Source organism: Vicia villosa, linkage group LG5 (assembly GCF_029867415.1).
Source record: "Vicia villosa cultivar HV-30 ecotype Madison, WI linkage group LG5, Vvil1.0, whole genome shotgun sequence".
Lineage (NCBI taxonomy): Eukaryota > Viridiplantae > Streptophyta > Magnoliopsida > Fabales > Fabaceae > Vicia > Vicia villosa.
The window spans coordinates 166,888,136-166,908,684 of NC_081184.1; the positions used below are offsets into that span (position 1 = coordinate 166,888,136).

General features: G+C 33.3%; 3 protein-coding genes across 3 annotated transcripts; 2 read left to right on the forward strand and 1 right to left on the reverse strand.

Moving 5' to 3' along the window:
- The first annotated feature begins 5,047 nt into the window (after positions 1 to 5,047).
- On the forward strand, positions 5,048 to 9,558 carry LOC131608118 (uncharacterized). Its single transcript, XM_058880047.1, has 9 exons — positions 5,048 to 5,375; positions 5,449 to 5,554; positions 5,727 to 5,908; positions 6,390 to 6,535; positions 6,997 to 7,088; positions 7,233 to 7,519; positions 7,824 to 7,887; positions 8,891 to 8,953; positions 9,117 to 9,558. Exons 1-9 carry the CDS (start codon positions 5,176 to 5,178, stop codon positions 9,306 to 9,308), a joined length of 1,332 nt encoding a protein of 443 aa, XP_058736030.1. The 5' UTR covers positions 5,048 to 5,175; the 3' UTR covers positions 9,309 to 9,558.
- A 659-nt stretch (positions 9,559 to 10,217) lies between these two features.
- Positions 10,218 to 12,881, forward strand: LOC131608119 (pollen receptor-like kinase 1). Its single transcript, XM_058880048.1, has 3 exons — positions 10,218 to 11,034; positions 11,338 to 11,940; positions 12,254 to 12,881. The coding sequence occupies exons 1-3, from the start codon at positions 10,365 to 10,367 to the stop codon at positions 12,856 to 12,858; spliced, it is 1,878 nt and encodes a 625-aa protein (XP_058736031.1). The 5' UTR covers positions 10,218 to 10,364; the 3' UTR covers positions 12,859 to 12,881.
- Positions 12,882 to 16,356: 3,475 nt separating this feature from the next.
- Positions 16,357 to 17,576, reverse strand: LOC131603762 (uncharacterized). The gene has a single exon (XM_058876189.1). It carries the CDS (start codon positions 17,477 to 17,479, stop codon positions 16,553 to 16,555), a length of 927 nt encoding a protein of 308 aa, XP_058732172.1. The 5' UTR covers positions 17,480 to 17,576; the 3' UTR covers positions 16,357 to 16,552.
- Between the last annotated feature and the right edge of the window lie 2,973 nt (positions 17,577 to 20,549).

Genomic DNA, 20,549 nt, shown 5'->3' on the forward strand with positions numbered 1-20,549 from the left:
CTCAATTTCCTAATTATACTATAAAGAAAATTATACTTGACATTGTCAGAGAATTTACATCTCAATCATTAAATAATTACTGCATGTCAATTGGAATTACTATTGAACATCTTATTCCTCATGTACATACATAAAATGGTTTAGTTGAGGCATTAATCAAACGTCTTCAATATATTGCTAGACTATTAATAATGAGAATTAAACTACCGGTTACAATTTGGGGTCATGCAATATTACATGTTGCAGCAATCATCCGTCTAAGGCTAAGTGCTGGTCATAAACATACCCCTTATCAACTTGCAATTGATAAGGAACCAAATATCTCTCATTTAAAGATATTTGGTTGTTCAATATATGTCCCAATATCTCCACCACAAAGAACAAAGATGAGACCTCAAAGGTGGTTAGTAATATATGTGGGGTGTGAATCACCATCTACTATTAAATATCTCAAACCTTTAACAGGTGATGTTTTTCAGGCAAGATTTGTTGATTGTCATTTTGACGAAACAAAATTTTCAACACTTGGGGAGAGAATAAAAAATTCGAAAATGAGATAACATGGTATGTACTCCCATTTAATTCATTTGGACTCGTATAATAGATCATGAGAAGAAAATATAAAGAAAGTAATCCACTTACAAGATTTAGCAAATCAATTGTCAAAATCATTTATTGATTTAAAAAGACTAACAAAGTCACATTTACCAGCTATAAATATCCCAACTAGGATTGAGATTTCGAATCAAAATAATGTAGCGAGTACATCTAAGGCACGCTTGAAGTGTGGCCGACCTATGGGATAAAAAGACAAAAATCGCCGAAAAAGAAAGGGAATAGAAAAGGTGAATTTGATTGAAAGTGATCTTTAAAAGACACTAGATAATAATAATTCCACGATTGAAAAAAGTTCTCTCGAAGAAGTACAAGATGATGATAATGAGATCATTGATAATGAAACTGAAAACAAGAATGATCTCGATATTGTTATATACATGAAAATCCTAGAAGGATTTAACATGCCCGAGACATCAAAACCTAGAGAAATGTATGCAATTATGTTGCAAAGATCATTGTATGGATTAAAATAATTCGGACACATGTGGTATAATAGCCTTAGTGAATATTTACTTAAAGAAGACTATGAGAATAATCATATTTGTCCTTCTGTTTCTATAAGAAAAACAATAGTTGGTTTTGCAATAATTGATGTTTATGTTGATGATTTAAATATCATTGGACTAATAGAGAAATTAAAGAAGCAAGAGATTACTTGAAGAAAGAATTTGAAATGAAAGATTTAGGAAAAACCAGGTTCTGCCTTGGGTTACAAATCGAGTATACTAAAAATGGTATATTGGTACATCAATCAAATTATACAGAAAGGGTACTGAAAAGGCTTAACATGGACAAAGCAACCCCTTTGAGTACTCCAGTGATGGATAGAACACTTAATATTGATAATGATTTATTTATACCTAATTAATATAATGAAGAAGATATTGGCTTCGAAGTACCTTACCTCAGTGCCATTGGACACCCATGTACCTTGCCAACTATACAAGACCTAATATAGCTTTTACATTCAATTTACTAGCAAGATTCAATACATGTCCTACAAAGAGACACTAGAAAGGAATAAAACATATATTTGGATATCTTCGAGGTACATCTGATCTTGATTTGTTTTATTCTAACAATATAAAACCAGTTTTGCTTAGTTATGCAGATGCAGGGTATTTGTTAGATCCACATAATGCTAAATCACAAACTGGATATATATTTACATATGGTAACACTACAATATCATGGAGATCACAAAAGCAAACACTAGTAGCAACTTCTACAAATCATGCTGAAGTAATTGTCCTTCATGAAGCAAGCAAAGAGTGTATATGGTTATGATCGGTAACTCGACATATCCAAGGAACGTCTTATTTACCAATTGATAATATTCTGACAATTATGTATGAAGAAAACGTTGCATGTGTTACTCAGATGAAAGAATATTACATAAAAAGTGAAAGACCAAACATATTCCTCCCAAGTTTTTCTCATTCACACATGAACTCAAAAGAAATAAAGAGGTTGATATTCAATATATTCATTCCGATGATAATGTGGTAGATCTCTTCACGAAGGCAATTCCTACATTTGTTTTCAAGAAACATGTACAAAATATTGGAATGCGTCACATTTGATATCTTTAAAGAAAAACCAAATGTGTTATATTGAGGGGGAGCATAATGTCGTGCTCTTTTTCCCTTATTAAGGTTTTCATCCCCGAAGGGTTTTTCCTAATAAGGTTTTTAACGAGGTAACTTATTTTCCCATAAGATTCTCGTCAACAAGACTCCAATGGAGCACCGTGATAGATATTTCAAAGGGGAGTGTTATAATAATTAAGAAAATTATTATTATTTTTATTCAAAAATATCTATCTAAATTGTCAAACTTTAAATAGTAATGACAAATTATTGGTAATGTATAATTTGTCAAAGATAGAATATTAATATAAAATATTTAGTTAGTGTAATAGTAATATTTCTACTAGTATAAATACCCCCCCCCCCCCCCCCCCTTTAGTTCATATAAATAATACACACCAATTTACTTTGAAAGACATAAGTGTTATAATTCTAATTTCTTCTTTATTTTCTCTTAGTTTGATATTATAACTAGATTAGTAACTAAAATTATCACATTAGTTCACAAATGTTAACAAAGTTAAATTCAAATATCTGATTTTTCTCAACAATTACAATTTATTTGTGCTCTTAATTTGCTTTGCTTTTTATCTAAAAAATAATCTAGATTGGTTGTATGAGAGATGGTTGAGTGATTGAGGATCACAATTACTCATTAAAAGGAACCGTGTATTTGCAAACGTTCATATAAATTAATGATAGTCTGTGAATAATAAGTTTTAGGGCTTAAAGAATGTGTATGTGGACCTAAGTGTGCCTCGAGTTGGACAAGTAATCTCGTAGATAGATGTTGAAAGATCATGATGTTATCTTTGTCATACGATCTTGATAAGGAAAAATCGATCCTTGAAGTGCTTCACACTATCTGAATAAACATCAAACATCCTAGTGCACTACCGAAGAGATATCAAGTAATGACATTTTGCTGATGCAGTCGAGCTACCTTGAGCTTTGAAAATATGGAAAAAGAATGTCAATGTTGGCACACTTTTCTTTTATTCACACCAGTATTAAAAGACTTCGCCGTAAGCCCAATTCACCACGTGTAACTGCGAAGGAGAAATTAATATATGGTTAAGAACACCAACCTCAAAGTTATTAAAAAATAGAATACAACATATAAAAGAAAACAAACACTCGTGAAGAGGAATTACACATCTGTCATACTTGCTACAAACCCTCTTATCTTCATCGGGAACAAGTGCTCTCAGTTAGATGAAGGTCCCACCTTAGTGAAGGCATGATCTAAGCCACCCTCAAGGATGGAAGTAGAGGCGACATCTAGAGTCTCCTGATCCACCCATGCTAACGATTTGTCCCACCATGCCTTACAAGATATAATAGATGGAATCTCCATTCTAAATGATATTGTCAACATAGAAAAGACAAATATGAAGAAATGAAGTTATACACATTCAAGGGTAGATATCCAACGCTTCGTTCAAACATGCCAATATCAAAAGTTTGAACATTCGAAACCCCAAAACCATACCCTTAAGAAACCCTAATAATAAAGGGCGCAAAAGTAGAATAAAAACAAAGACCTTACTTTAAAGGAAATGAGTTGGTCGCCTTTATGAGAGAAGTACCACCAGACAATACATTGCATATGTGCCTAATAAGAAAATAAGTGTAAAAGAGCTTGAAAGAAAAAGAGAGGCTGATGGCACAAAAAGAAGAAGAGTTTATGTAGTTTGCAAATGACAAAAAAGAAAAAACAATACTTTGGGAACTCTTTATATGCATCGTAAGCCACAAGGGACCGTACAATCCACAATACAGGGAAGCTAAAACCACATCATCAATGATTTATATTTCCCACGAGTTGTTCGAAGCACTTAAGTATCATAAGGTTATATATATATATATATATATATATATATATATATATATATATATATATATATCATTACTGACTATTGTAGGGACACGTATCAGAAATTCACAAGAAAAATTTTCAGTAAGTATGTTCTCAACAAGAGTGACGTTCCTTCAAGGGTCTTCGTCTAGTTTAGCCAATCAGAAGACTTCAGGGCATACGCAACAAACCCTCGTCCTACAAAGCTGAAACATATATTTTGAAGCAACTATTATGTATCGGCCTAAAGTGAAAGGCCCAAGAGCACCATCAAGCAGTAAATAGTGTGAATTAAATGATCTCTCATTCATCAGAGAACATGTAATTCCGCCCTTTAAACACATTTATCATCGTCTAATTAGACCCAACAACTACTCGCTCAATGCGCCTCACCTCAAACAAACAATTTTAATCTCCCTTGCTATATACTACCTCCGTTTTTTAATATAAGTCGTTTTGGACTTTTCACACATGTTAAAAAAAAAAATAATTATTGTATGAAAATGAGAAATTATGAAGGTTTTTACAAAATTATCCTTCATTAATGATTTGTGGAAGATAAATTTACATAATTGAAAAAAGAGAAAATAATAAATATTTAAGGATATAATAGAAAAGTATCATTAATCATTCATTAAAATTGTAAAACGACTTAATTTAAATACAATTTTTTTCCAAAACGATTTATAATAAAAAACGGATGGAGTAAAGAAAAAGAACATACCATCTCAAATATTCAAATTCATTTCATTTATAGTAGTCTTTATTCTCTCCTTAACTTATACATTGAGTTGATTAACCTTGTAGGAAACTCCATTATCCACCCCAACCACAACAGCAGCACAAATTCACCAATAAGACACTACATCATCATTTCATTAATCATTTCTGATTCTAAATCGATTTTTTGTTTTTTATATAAAAAAGGGTGTATTTATTATTTTTGTAAATATTCGATTCTACTATTTATAAAATACAATAGACCATTTTTAAACGAGCGTTTGATTTTAGGCCGCGAAGTAGCTTTGAGCTTGGATTGGATTGGTTGCTCCAAGAGCAGTGACACACTGCCTCCATTTCAATATTTAATTTTCAACACACTGTATCTGTATGCCTATTGCGAAACGCACATTCATTGGTTCTTTCACACACATTCCCCTTTCGCCGATTTCAAACCTCCACTCACGGCGGCGCCGGTTATTTTTCCATTCTTCCAATTCCATGGACAATAACAACCAAACCGAAACTGTTCGAAATCACGTGCATTACAACCACACCGATCCTTCCAAATACGCTAGATGGAACGCTAGGTATCATGTTTCTTTCATACTATTTCACAATTATATATCTTCATTTTCAATTGAATTCAGTGTTTTGTTTCAGAGAGAGCTTCGAATTCATGTACGCAAGACCTTGGCAACGAGTCAATGATTTTTACTTGAATACTGTTCGTGGAAACTTCTCTTTTCCCCTTCTATTTCAATCTAAGGTCAGCAACCCTAATTTCATATTTCACTGACTTCCATGCAATGCAACTCTCATAATTTCCTGCTTTACGATGCTTAAAACCCTAATAATGATTTTAAATATAGTTGAAAAAATTGTGCATGCCTTCAAGTTCTAGTATGTTTATCATTTTTAATTCTTAACTCTCTTAACAGACCCTTCCTAATCTCGACGATTCTGGAGTTCCAGTAGTTTTTGATGAGGTTGAGTTGGAAAGTGGTTTATCCAAAGATCGCAGTGGGAAGTGGGCAAGGTTCAATTTCAAAATTGTTCTTTCGTATCACGGGGGTTCTTTTGATGGGTGGCAAAAGCAGCCAAATTTGAATACTGTCCAAAGGCAAGTTGTTTTCTTGCAAAAATATGTGGGCATTATTCTCTTGAACATACTACAAACTGCATACATTAACAAGCAGTGGTTATTGTCCACAACTATTACCAGTAGCTCTTTGAACTTCTTTTTTGATGTTGCGGTTACAGATTTAAGAAATCAGTATGTTTTGGTTTGGGTCATATAACATGTAACATGCTTTACAAACCAACTTTCTCCTTTTGTGATCTATAAAAAAATTCTAACGTTTATTAGTTAAGCTCTTAGTTGCATATATAAATGTATTCGACAAAACCACGATACACTAGTCCATAACATGGTACAGCTGTTTCTCCGTCTCTCTCTTTGCTGCTTCATGCACTCCTTCTGTAGCGAACATGCCTTCCATTTATTTGATTGCTATAACAAAACAAATAAGTATGTTTAAATTAGTTTCTTTTTATTGGATTTTCATTCTGCTTCTTGCTCTTGCACAAATTTCTTGATACAGCATAGTAGAAGCGGCACTTGGTAAATTTGTTGATGAAAATAAAATTCAACTGCTCAAGGACAAAGGTCTTCCTATTGAAGGCTGTGCTGCTGTTGCTGGTCGAACAGACAAAGGAGTGACAGCCCTTCAACAAGTTTGTTCTTTCTGTAAGCTGTTTCCCTATTCTTATTATTGCTTTTGCAATTTCCAAACCTTCATATAAATGAATGGCTACATACTTAATATAAAAGAAGACAAAACAGGAGCCCCGAAATCTCTCTTATAAACTGTTTTATGACAAAGATGTTTAGCATTCCACAACCATTTGTTATGTATATCATTAACAATTATATTTAGTACAACAACAACAACAATTATATTTAGTAAATTTAACTTAATTTGATAGTTAAATTGATAGGGATAAATGAGCATCGAGGTTGAGAAAGAGAGAAAATAAATGAAAGTGATGAAAGCTGAAATCTGAAAAGAGAGAATTCTGTATGATGAAAAGCCGAATATTGAAATATGACTAACCAACTAACAAAGGTATAGGCGAGTGGGTTCTTTTTTCACACTCTGTCGGATTTGATTGGACGTTTCTCCCTAATCCAGGGTTTCTCATGCACAGACACTTGGAAGAAGGATATTAAGCCAAGAGAAATTGAAGATGCAATAAATGATGCGGCACCAGGAAAGTTAAGGGTTGTGTCTGTACAGGAGGTAATATCTTTGTAAGTAATATGCACCGTGAAGCTAATGTTTAATACAATTATCAGTTGCCATGAGTACAAAGAAAAAAAACTAAAAAAATGGTTTGCTGGTCTCACATAAATTTTATAACAATCATAGTGTGAAATATTGTAGGTATCGCGTGCCTTTCATCCAAACTTTTCTGCCAAATGGAGGCGTTACCTATATATTTTCCCACTCACCGATGGATGGGATAAGGACCAAAACGGCGGCAATGAGGAGTCCTGTGACAGTCTTATATATAATGAAATTTGTGATTCTGTCAGCAAGGATGAGTTAGGAGATGAAAATAAATCTTTTGTGTTCAGTGTAAGTAAGGTAAACCGGCTTTTGCAAAAATTAGAAGGAAAATTGCTGTCCTACAAGATGTTTGCTCGTGATACGAAAGCTTCAAGAAATGAGTAAGAACTTAAAACTTGAATTTCTAACTTTCTGGTGCACATTATAAATACTTTCTCATGATCCTTTTGGGAAAGATAGCAAATTTTATTGCTTGTGCGACTATTATTTAGAATCTAATCTTAAATTATATGGTGTATACATTATTTTTCGGTGAATGAGGTCTATCATTTAAATGATAATTTTTTGTTTGGCAAAACTCAAGGAATAGCTAGTCTACCTAACATATTTCCTTGGTGCTGACAGTACTTTTAAGAGGGGAACTGACCTTCACTGAGTTTGCTTATGTCTGGTATCATGTTTCAGCGGTCCACCAACAGAGTGTTTTGTTCACCACGCTCGAGCTATGGAAGCCAGATTGCCTATAACTGTAAGTGACTTTTTAATTTAAGGTCTTCAACCTTAATATAATGCACATTGCACAGTAAAGTGTAAACTGTTTTTATTTGGGTACTTTGGGAAGTGAAAGTGTCAAGATATAGCAGATGATAGTTTATATCCAGCAAAATGAAAAAAGGAGAATGGAAAATAGTAGCAAACATGAAATTTAATTGAAAACAAAATCTGTTAATGCCACTTGACATTAGTCACGACTTTTGTACGTACACTTGGTTTAAGTTATTTTTTGCATGGAAAGAATCTTCAGAGATATTATTTGTTAGAAATGTTAGAAAAAGACTAGAGAAAAATTTCTGAATCATACATTAGGGCTTAGTGATTTTGCTAGTTTTCAGCCTATCATTGGGTTCTTCAGCTAGCCTTTAAGATATATGGTACTACTAGTGTTTTCATGTCTCCTTCAGTAGTAAATAATGGAATCTTGTCAACGAGATGAAGGTTCTGTCGTATTATTTCCATTACAAATCTTGACCATTTAGTCCAATCTGCATTGAAATGGATTGAGCTTGACATTGTTGGCTGCCAATTAGCCTTCCTACCAAACTTGTTTGATGCATCCAAATATGACTTTAACCACGTCTTTCTGAGTGGAGGACACAAGAAAACATGCAAATTCTGCTTTTTGTCCATGGGTTTCAATATTAACAGATTTCACGTGTCCATAATATTTGTAGTTAAATGACTTATATGCCCTTGGCTTCCTTCTCTTCATCTATATAACCTTGACAAGAATGTCTTTTTAGTGTTTTTCCTGTAAAATATTTAACTATGCCAGGAAACCCTTGTATCGGGTTTGTACTATTCAAAAGCTATACGGATTCTTATGCCAGTATATTTTTTAATTTATCACATCTTCCAAGACATTTTTCAGTCTTGTCCTTCAGAATTACAATAAGAATTTAATTAATACTATCTAGTTGTGCTTTGAGTCATCTTTGTTGTTGAAGAGAAGCTTATTCATGTTTCATTTCTAGGAGAATGGAGAAGAAACGAGGGTTATGTGCATTGAGTTGGTCGCTAATCGCTTTTTACGCAAGGTAATCGTTGTATGTTTTTTATTTCCCCGGTGGGAACCATATTCGCTGAAAGGTTTTGGCTTCTCCATGAACTTTGTTCATATAAACATGAAAAGTAAAGCAAAATTTTTATTGAAAGGTTAATCACATATTGACTCGGCTGAGGCTAATCACATTTTTGCAGATGGTTAGAGTTCTTGTGGCAACGACAATTAGGGAAGCTGCAGCTGGTGCTGAAGATGATGCCTTGCTAAAGCTTATGGATGCCACATGTAGGCGCGCCACCGCTCCTCCAGCACCCCCCGATGGCCTATGTCTAGTTGATGTAGGGTATGCAGAATTTGACAAAGAAAAATGCTTCATTCTGAAAGACTAGAGCTTTGTTAAGAAGCTGTAGAAAAGTTTATTTAAATGAAAAGTTCATTTTTTAAATGACTCTTAAGGGTCAATATTAAATGAGTCTACAGATATTGTATTTTTTTTTTTGTATACATGCAAATTATTCTATAATTCCAATTTTTTAAGTTAGTTTCTAAAATATGTATTTGATAGGAAGCACATGAAAACAAATTTTATAATGTTAATCATAAAATTAATTTCATAATGTTGTTTGGATGTTTTTGATACTGTGTTTACCCTTTGATAATAGAGTTTAATGGTAGTGCACTGACAGTGTAAACAAACTTTACACATACATCCAATCAAAATCATTACAGTTGCCATGTCATATTAGTTTTTTTAAATTAAAATTGTGTTTTAATTGGATACATGGTTGTGATTGGTTGACAGTGTAAAAATATTTTACACTGTCAGTGCATATTCCTATTTCTCTTGATAATAATCAAGTGTTCCATTTCATCTTTAGGACTTTAATCATGTTTATGAAAAAACATAGATTTGGATATTTTAAAATGATGATGTTTATTATTTTAATTTTAAAAAATTAGTCCCTTTTATTCCAAAAAAAATTAGTCTTTTTAATACATTTTATTTTTTACATGAACTAAAATACTTTTTATTAAACATAAAAGATTAAAATTAAACATAAACTAATATTTGAAAGACATAATGTTTTTAAGAATAATAACATTTAAAACAAAAATATATACTTATCATTACTTGTTAGCAGAACAGAAACCTTAAAAATAGGAAACAAAAAGTGTTGTCTTGTTTCAATTTAAAGGCTGTCCGAACAATTCTACCCATTGTTTCAATGCCATCTAAACTTTTCTCTGTCTTCTATTCTTAGCTTTCCTTTTCTTCTTCCTTCTCTCTCTTGTTCCAATGCCTTCTAAACTTTTCTTCCCTCCAACCATATCCTTCTTCACCCCTGGTAGCTCCTCTTATCCTTTTATCTCTATTGAGATTCAAACTCTTTCTGGGGGCGCACACGCCGCCCGTAGCGCGTGTGTGTCATCTACCCTTATTCACTATGGCAGAACTAATCACTGCTATTCCAAACAGAACCATATTCATCACATTGGTTTTCTTGTCATGTGTTGTTTCATCTTCTTATGCTGCTTCTGACTCTGACTTGCTCCTCAAGGTAAAGGACGATCTAGAGAAAGATCCAAATATATTGACATCATGGAACACAACGACATCTCCTTGTAACGGCGATAACTCCAATTGGCGCGGCGTTCGTTGTTACCAAGGAAAAGTTTGGGGACTGAAACTTGAGAATATGGGGTTAAAAGGGTTCATTGATGTCGATTCTCTTAAGGAGTTACCATATCTTAGAACTATTAGTTTCATGAATAATGAATTTGATGGTGCTTGGCCTGAGATTAACAAACTCACCGGTCTTAAATCGATTTTTCTTTCGAATAACAAATTTTCGGGAGATATTCCTGCTGATGCCTTTGTAGGTATGCAGTGGTTGAAGAAAATTCATCTGTCAAATAATCAGTTTACAGGTCCTATTCCACCTTCTATTGTTATGTTGCCAAAGCTTATGGAATTGAGATTGGATGGAAACAAATTCATCGGTCCTCTTCCTCATCTTAAGCAATCCAGATTGAAATCATTCAATGTAGCTAATAATCAGTTGCAAGGTCCAATCCCAATCACACTTAGTAAAATCCATGCTTCTTCCTTCGCAGGTGAGTTTCAATTCTCATAATCTAATTAATATACTCTCGCGCGTATGCTCACACACATCAGGACCGTCTTAAGTTTTTAAAGACCCTGTTTAGGTTAGTCACGGTTCAACTGAGACAAAACAACTAGAGGCTCTATTTAACCATGGTTAAACTGTGACAAACCTATCATGATTGAGGCCCGTGGAAAATTTGAGGCCAAGTGATATAAACCATCTCGCACACCCTCAAAGACGGTCCTGACACGTTCTTGTATCGTTTATGCATTATATGATATAAATGTTTATGTTATGAAATGATGAGCAGGGAATGAAGAATTGTGCGGAGCACCATTAGCTGCATGTCCTTCAAAGAAGCCATCATTCGCAAGTATATGTATGGTGGCTGTGGTTGTTTGCGTTGCGTTGATTGTGATTGGAGTCACGGTGTTTTTCATCCTTCATCGGCGAAGAAACCGCGAGCAATCATCAATTCTCGAGAATCCGCCTTCAGGCCACCATAACAACAAAATAGGACGTAAAGATCCTGGTAGCGACAGTATAAGATCAACAAGATCGACGGGTTCGACCCATAGTAAAAAAGGCGATCAGATGAAGTTGTCGTTTATAAGAGACGACAGAGAGAGGTTTGATTTGCAAGAGTTGTTGAGAGCTTCTGCTGAGATTTTGGGAAGTGGTTGTTATAGTTCTTCTTATAAAGCTTCATTGGTGAATGGACCAAAAATAGTGGTGAAGAGGTTTAAACAAATGAATAATGTAGGGAAGGAAGAGTTTCAAGAGCACATGAGAAGGATTGGAAGGCTCAATAGTCCTAACTTGATTCCTCTTGTTGCTTACTATTATAGAAAAGAAGAGAAGCTTTTGGTTACTGATTTTGTTCAAAATGGAAGTCTAGCGGTTCGCCTTCACGGTATGTCTTATATACGTAGAAACTCATTTCTAATTTTTAAAGGGCTAATCGATCAGAACTATCTGAGTTTGAATTATTTATGCATAAATAACGCATATACTATCAATGTTTTAAAAACTATACTGAACCGATCAGTTCAACTAGTTAAATCAAGAGATATAGATTCTTAAAATCAACCGACCAACAAGCTAACTCTCTGTTCAAAACTAGTTGAACTGATCGGTCCAGTCTGATTTTTAAAACCCTAGCTCAATAGTCGCGTGCGTATTTTGTTCACTTATATTGTTTACTTATGTTACCTTTTGTGTTTTAGGACATCAAGCTCTAGGAGAACCAAGCCTTGATTGGCCAACAAGGTTGAAAATAGTGAAAGGAATAGCAAGAGGTCTTGAGCATCTCTACAAAGACATGCCAAGCCTAATTGCACCTCATGGAAATCTCAAATCCTCAAATGTCCTTCTATCCGAAACATTCGAACCACTCCTCACAGACTATGGACTAGTACCAGTCACAAACCAAGAAATGGCCAAAGACATAATGGTAATATACAAATCACCAGAATATCTACAACATGGTAGAATCACAAAGAAAAGTGATGTTTGGTCTCTTGGAATATTAATACTAGAGATACTAACTGGTAAATTTCCAGCTACATTTTTACAACAAGGTAAAGGAAGTGAGGTGAGTTTAGCAAATTGGGTGTATTCAGTAGTGCCTGAGGAATGGAATAGTTCAGTGTTTGATAAAGAAATGAGTGACACAGAGAATGGTGAGGGTGAGATGGATAAGCTTTTGAGAATTGCATTGACTTGTTGTGAAGAAGATATTGAGAAAAGATGTGATTTGAAAGAAGTTGTTGAGAAAATTCTACAAGTGAATGAGAGAGATGTTGTTGATGATATAATAGACATGAAATGATGAAAACAATGACTTTTTTCTTCTTCTTCTTCTTCTTCCATGTGGATGAGTATTTGAGATTATTATTATCTCAATGATTCATTAGTTTGGATTTCTACCTATGAGGATATATTTATATGGCTATTTTAAAACAATGTCAAATTAATATTAGAGATGGATGTATTAATTTGTCTTGGACATTTTCTCTATAGATTGCTTCTCTTCTTTATTGATATTCCAAATATTGGAAAATTTTGACAATTTATAAATGATTGTTTATCAATATTCTCTAGTTTTTAATATATTTTATTTTTGTATGGTATTGCAAACTTGTGGAATTAGGGTGTCGAAATCTTTATTGCTGTTTTTATTTTTTCTTTGAATCGGTATAAGTGAAAAAGTTTCTCTTATAGGGGCGCTTGAAGTTCTCGAGATAGGCTCATTACTATAGAAAACCCAATTAACAACGGTTGAGAAATATATATAATAACGCGGGCCCAGACGTTGTTATGTAGAGTGTCGTTGAATATATGATGCTTACAATTACGTCCCAATAGCCGTTGTTATAAACCGGAAAGCGTGTTCCCTATCACAACGGTTTTCAAAAGACCGTCATGATAAATTTAATGGTCATGGGTTTGATTCCCAGCTATTTTATAATTAATCTCATTTTGTTAACCTGTATTACTATTCACCATATCAGAGCGGAAAATAAAACTCACATTTATGATAAAGTTATTTGAATAAAATATTAATTGTATCATATTCATAATATCACATAATTGCATCATATTCAATTGTACCATAGCAAACATCTTACAATTTATCAAAACAAACAATCTAGATTTACACATTACATAACATCACATAATTGTAACTTGGTATTTTGGTGTCTTGTCTCTTGGTGTCTTGACTCTAAAGACCTATAATTTCAAATAATTATACTTGTTAGTAAAAATACTTGGAAACTATCACATGTTTGACAAGTGTTATCAAAGTCTAACACTAATCATCTCAGGAGGAAGATGACTTCCAACACTTTTTTTTTTAACTTGAGGACTTCCCTAAATACACCTCCACCGTTTAGTTGTGATAGGTTTGAATTTTGTAAAGCTAGATTTAAAACTTTCATTCAAAGTCTTGATCTTGAATTGTGGAGAACACTAAATAATTGTTCGTTTATCCCTATTTAATATGTTAATGATGAAGTAGTAGATAAACTAGATTTATTTTGGACCGTAAAAGACAAGAGAAAGTTCAAAATTGATTTCGAAGCAAATTTTTTTTAATTATGTCTTTAAATAAAAATCAATTTCTCTATGTCTTTAATTATAATTTAAAACTTTCATTCAAAGTCTTGATCTTGAATTGTGGAGAACACTAAATAATTGTTCGTTTATCCCTATTTAATATGTTAATGATGAAGTAGTAGATAAACTAGATTTATTTTGGACCGTAAAAGACAAGAGAAAGTTCAAAATTGATTTCGAAGCAAATTTTTTTTAATTATGTCTTTAAATAAAAATCAATTTCTCTATGTCTTTAATTATAATTTAACCAACGAAAGGTGGGACGCTCTGGAAATGATCTATGAAGTATCAAACAAATGGGAATGAACACACGAGGCGAAACATCAGATTATTCTGAATGTTACTTTAACATATGGTGTTCAACCTTTAGAAATCTTGGAAGCAATGTTAGAACTTTTGTCGCAAACAAATATCTAAGAGTTAAGAATTGAAATTAGAAACCTGATTCAATCATTAAATCAAAAGATAAGAATGTTTATAAGTTTTAGAAAAAAAATCCAAGAAGGAACAAATCGTCGAGAAACTAAATGAGTTGATTCAATTGATAAAAGATGAAGGGATAAGCTCAAACCTAGAAGAATCTCTAGCAACTTTATCAAAGAAGAAGAAGAACCAACTACAATAATTTCCTTTGAAAGAAATTAACTCTAGAGTTTAAAATGAGAGACCTCGGACAACTCAAGTATTTATTAGGAATTGAAGTTATTTACTCGAAACAAGACATTTTTATCTCTCAGCGAAAATATATGTTTGATCTTTTGTAGAGAACAGTGAAACTTAGATGCAAATTAACAAGTGTTCTCATTGAGCAAAATCAAAGGACAAACCTCAGAGGAGGAAAATACCAAAGTTGACAAGGGTCATTATTAGAGATTAGTGAGAAAGATGATTTACTTGACACATACTAGGTCAAATTTTGGCAAATACCATTAGTTTGGTAAACCAATTTATGCATGATGAGGCACTAGCAAGTTGTAGGATGTGTTCTACAATATCTCAAAATCACTATATGAAAAGGGTTCTTGTTTAAAGAGGTGGAAGACTATCAAAGCTTATATTGATGTTGACTTTGCAGGTTCAATGAATGATGGAAGATCTACTTCAGACTATTGTACCTTAGTATGTGGGAACCTAGTTGCTTGGAGGAGTAATAAACAAAGTGTAGTTAAGTGTAGTTGCTCGATCAAAAGCTAAACCCTAATTTAGAACATGACACAAGGAACCGGTGATTTATTATGGGTGAAACAAGTGTAAGAAGACTTAAAGTCTTAACCTTAATCAACAACAGGATTTTCCTAAATATAAATTAAACCTATGGAGATAACTTGACTTGAACTCTTAGATTTCAAAACTATAAGTAATATTGTCAAAGTTATTTGTATGTATACAGTCTGGCACCATTTGCAATTTAAGTGAGAATTGTATTTCACCGCAGAATCAAACACACACACACGTACTGAGCTTAGAATTTGCATCTGTCCAAACAACACTCGGTAGATAAATAGCAGGACTTCCTGCAGTAATAGTATTACTACATGTAATTGAATGTCTTCATCAATCAACACAGTATACTATGTTTCTTCACAACTTTGAAATTCTGTTAAACAACTTTCCAACTAGGTATAAATCCTTAAACGCCATGTTGTATGAACAAATTTCAAATGCTGTAATTCTCAGTGCTAAAAAAATGTACTGTGTTTGTAAGGTATATGTTACTCTCACTCACCCATTCCCCTCTCACCTTAAAGGTACATTTTCCCTTCATCCAAATTGATTCTAGCTTAAGATTTCCCAACTTCGTTTCGCGGAGATTGTGTTCAAAACTAGAGAAACACATGACTTCTTTATTGCAGAAATTTGCATCATTGCAGTCATCAAAATCTTGTGCAAGGAATACATTTCATTCATCAAATACAACAATAATCGAATCTTTTTTCGCTAAATGGAGTCGGCTACATAATTATGCCATATGTTTCTATCCAATTCATTAATCTCGAGATCTTTCTTAATAGTTTCTCTTATGGATATTAAAATTCATTCATCAAAAGAACTTCTGACCAAACTCAAGAATAATGTGCTTTCCATACTTCCCAAAATGAGTACAAAAATCGTAAAAATAAATCAACTTTGAGAAACCTCCAAAGTACGCGTAGATCAACATCTCATACGAGTAAGCAATCTCAAAAGACATGAAATAATGCATACCATATAATACAGCAACAAAGATTCTATGCTTCTCATAACTAAATGTTCAGCACCTAATTATATACATGTGCTTCATATCTTAAAAAACCACTATTTTAAAACTAACACATCATATAACAAAAGTAGTAAAAGTAATAGTTGAAGGTTGAAACTGATTGAAAACCTCAAAAATATCTTCTTTGGTGATTATCAAATACACATCAATTCAAATTTCCTTGTTCAAGCTGCTTAAAATACTTCAAAGCACCAACCATGTCTCCTTCCAAGACCCTAATTTGATCGACAACCTTGCCGAAGAATCTCAGGTACCGATTTATATCTCCATCTTCCCTCTCACATCTATCCATAGAAACCTTAATACCCTTCAACAAGCTACTACATTGATCAATCATTTCAAGATACTCGAGAACCCGATTTTGATGAACCTTGTTACAATCCATGTCTTTCTCTAATATTTCTTCAAATCCAACCTTGATCAACTCCAAATTCTCACTGCAGCTATAAACCTCTCCTCTCAACACTTGCCATGCCTCATCATCATCAGTTTTGACTTTCTTGAAACTATGCACAACGCGGACTTTCTCCTTCAGTTTCAAATGTAAAACAGATTGAACATGAACATTATCTGGTTTACTCTCAGAAAATTCCTCAAAATCGCTTTTTTCCTCAATGGAAACAACTGAGGAAAGTGGTGTAATTGGTTTGTTAAACCCGTTTTGACAACAACCCAGAAAGAGAAAAGCTGATGCAGCTGCAGTAACTGTCACAAAAGAGGGAAATTTACGAATAGGGTTAAGAAATTGAGGGGATTTAGGTTCAGGATCTTGATTGGGAACGTTTGGAAAATTACAATTAGGGTTGAAAAATTGAGATTTGGATTCTGATTCATGAAGAGGAGGGTCAAGATTTGGAATTTGTAGAAGAGGGTTGGGGAATTGAGGGGTTTTGGGTTCTGGGTGTTGAAGAATTTGAAGGGAGTCAGAGGAAGGCGATGAAGCTCTGATGGAAGAGGATGATGGTGAGGATTGTGAGAGAAAGAGTGAAGAGGTGGTTGATGATGATAGAGAAGGGTAGATGGAGGAATATAGAGGTTGGTGACGGTGGTGAAGTGAGGTAAGAGCTTCCATGGATGATGGAGATGAGGTGTTTGTGGAAATGCCACAAAGTGTTTAGAATATGAAGTTTTTGTTTTTTCTTTGAAAGAGATTATAGGGCAAAAGGAACCGCTCAAAGAAGCTTAAATTGGTAAAAAGGGAAAATATTTTCATTCAAATTGTTCATTGTTTATACTATAATTGGATTGGATTTTTTATATATATTTTATTTTTAGATATAATTTTTTATTCTGTTAAAAGGGAAAATAGAATATACATTATTCTTATACTATCAATTAATGAGAGATATATATTCTGCCAAAATAAATTGTTTCTTAAGATATTAATATAATTTAATAAATTTAAAGATTTTGATTAGATGGATACCTCTACAACTCTTTTGTTAAAATTAATATTAATATTAAAATCTTAAATTAATGTAATTTTTTCCATTCTTTTATTAATTTTGTAAGATTCAAACTTAACGAATCATTTCATATCATAATTAAATAGTATATCTTTTAATATTTTAATTGAAATTAAATATGACAATAACTCAAAAATCATAAAATTTTCAACATTTTAATGGAAATTAAATATGACGATAATACGTAGTCACTATAATTTGTTCAAAGTTTTTTAAATAAATCTTAAATGCAAAGGTGATAAAACGGGTCCAACTTATCAAGTATGTCTATTTTGAGTTGAGATCCTCTCCATTTCTTCAAAGAAATGGAGAGTGCCATTACTAAGGTTTGGGAGTATAAAACATTTATATTATTGAAAAATATGACACATATTTTACATATTTGAATTTGTATACATAAAAACTTTAATAATGGCTCTCTCTCCATTTCTTTAAAGAAATGGAGAGGATCTCAACTCGTCTATTTTATCTGCATTTTTTTCCGTTAGGAATCACTCCATTTTCTAAAAATAAATGGAGAGTCCATTACTATAGTTTTATGTGCATAAAAATAAATAAATAATAAATATGTGTCACATGTCTTAGAAATACGTGTAATATACACATAAAACTATAGTAATGGAAAAGAAATAAAATTTAAGAAATGGAGTGGGGCAAAGTTATAGACATGCACATTTTAATATGTGTTTCTCTCTGACCTGTTTTTTTTCCAAGTGTTTGCAAGCGCGGGCATTAAAATAAAAATTTATAATTTTTTAGATTTAAAAAGAACAATGTCCGTGGATCCATCCCGCCCCGCGCTCTTTTATTTTTTTTGGGCAGAACAATTTTTTTGGTCAATACCTTTAACAAAATCACAACACCTCTCTAAAACCAAATTTTTTGGGCAGAACATAGTCATATCAATAGCTTTTAACAAATCACAGCACCTCTCTAAAACCAAATTAACATTGTCTTCCTTTTTATACTCCATACATGTAAATGCAATTGAATAAATATTTCATGTATAACTAACACTACAAACTCAAGCAACATTTAGAAGCATGTGTTGACTTTATATGTTGAATTAAATCCATCAACAATATAAAAAATTAAACAAATTGATGAAATTTAGATGAGTCTAGAAAATATCTCGACAAATTATAGAACCACCAACCATATTATATCTCTAGACATATTTATCATCAATTAAATATTTTTATCGTATGTTGTATATACGATATTGGTCCTCTTATAGACATCTTATAAACGTAACCTATATTTTTCAAGAGCTTTGGATGGTCTTAGTGTTGTGATTTCAGATTTTGACCTTAGCGGCTTTACTAGAAAGGACATCGTCCCTCCTAAAGCACAACATGTTTTGGCGAGTGAATTTTTAGTAAAAAAGTGTTTAGGACATGAAATAAAAGTTTGACATGACCACAAGACAAAAAGCAGTTTTTGGTTGTTTGCAAGCAGGGCATACTCAAAATTTTCTCCTTGTTATTCCTATTGACGATCTAGGCTAACATATGTATCCGGTAAAGTAATGTACTATCCTTAAATATGGCACTACAACAAATTTATCTTTTAGCAGCGCATCTACGAAAGCGCTTTTGAGAAAAGCGCTGCTATAGGTTGCGCTAGAAACAAAACTAAAAAACAAGGGGAAAAAGCGCTGGTAAAGGGGGGGGGGGGTACGAGAGCGCTTTTTGAAAGCGCTGGGAAAGGAGGGGGGTACGAGAGCGCTTTGTTAAAAGCGCTGGTAAAGAGGGGGGATACGAGAGCGCTTATTAAAAGCGCTGGTAAATGGGAGGTTACGAGAGCGCTTTGTTAAAAGCGCTGGTAAATGGGGGGTACGAGAGCGCTTTTTTAAAAGCGCTGGTATAGCTAATTTTATAATTAAGTTTTATTTCTCATTTAAATCTCTTTACTAGTACTCTCTCTCTCATTTTATTTCTCAAATCAACTCTCTCTCCTCTCTTAATATCTCACCAAACTCTCTCATGAACAAACCTCTCAACAACAAAATCCAAGAACGCGCAGGTGGTGTTATGAATGTGAAGACGGAGGACGACGGTGCTCACGGCGGCGCCGCCGTGTAGGTTCCAGAATTAGGATTTTTTCACACCAATGCGTTCGTCTGGTCCTTCTCAACACGAATCCGAAGGTAGATCCTGTAAAACAACCACTGAAAAGCGCAGATCTATAAAGAAAGATTCGAAATCCTAAGCTCAAAATCAAACAAATTCAAACACAAAACGATCACATAAAGGTGGATACAGATGAATGGGAGGATCCACGACCTTCTGAAGGTGCGAAGGCGGAAAACGAACAAAGACGGAGGTGAACGGAGCTTTTTCGGCGAGAGTAGAGGCGGTCTTCACGTTCAGGTGAGACTCCTTTTGCTATTTCTTATGGTTAAGTGCTTGTTTGGACCAAAACCCATTTTTCGTAATAGTGATTTTCTTTGGTTTCTCCGTCGGTTCATTTTGTTGGTCAAACATGTAAGTTTTTTTTCTAAATGAAGACATAATCAATAAATCTTATGTTTTTCTTCTTTTTTTGAATTTTGATTGTGTTTTATTTGATTGTTTCTTGATTCGGATTCAGATCTCAATTGGGTAATATCTCTCCGGTAATATCCTTTTGTACAAGCATGTATTTAGTTTTGTTTTTCTGTAGTATCAGGCAAGG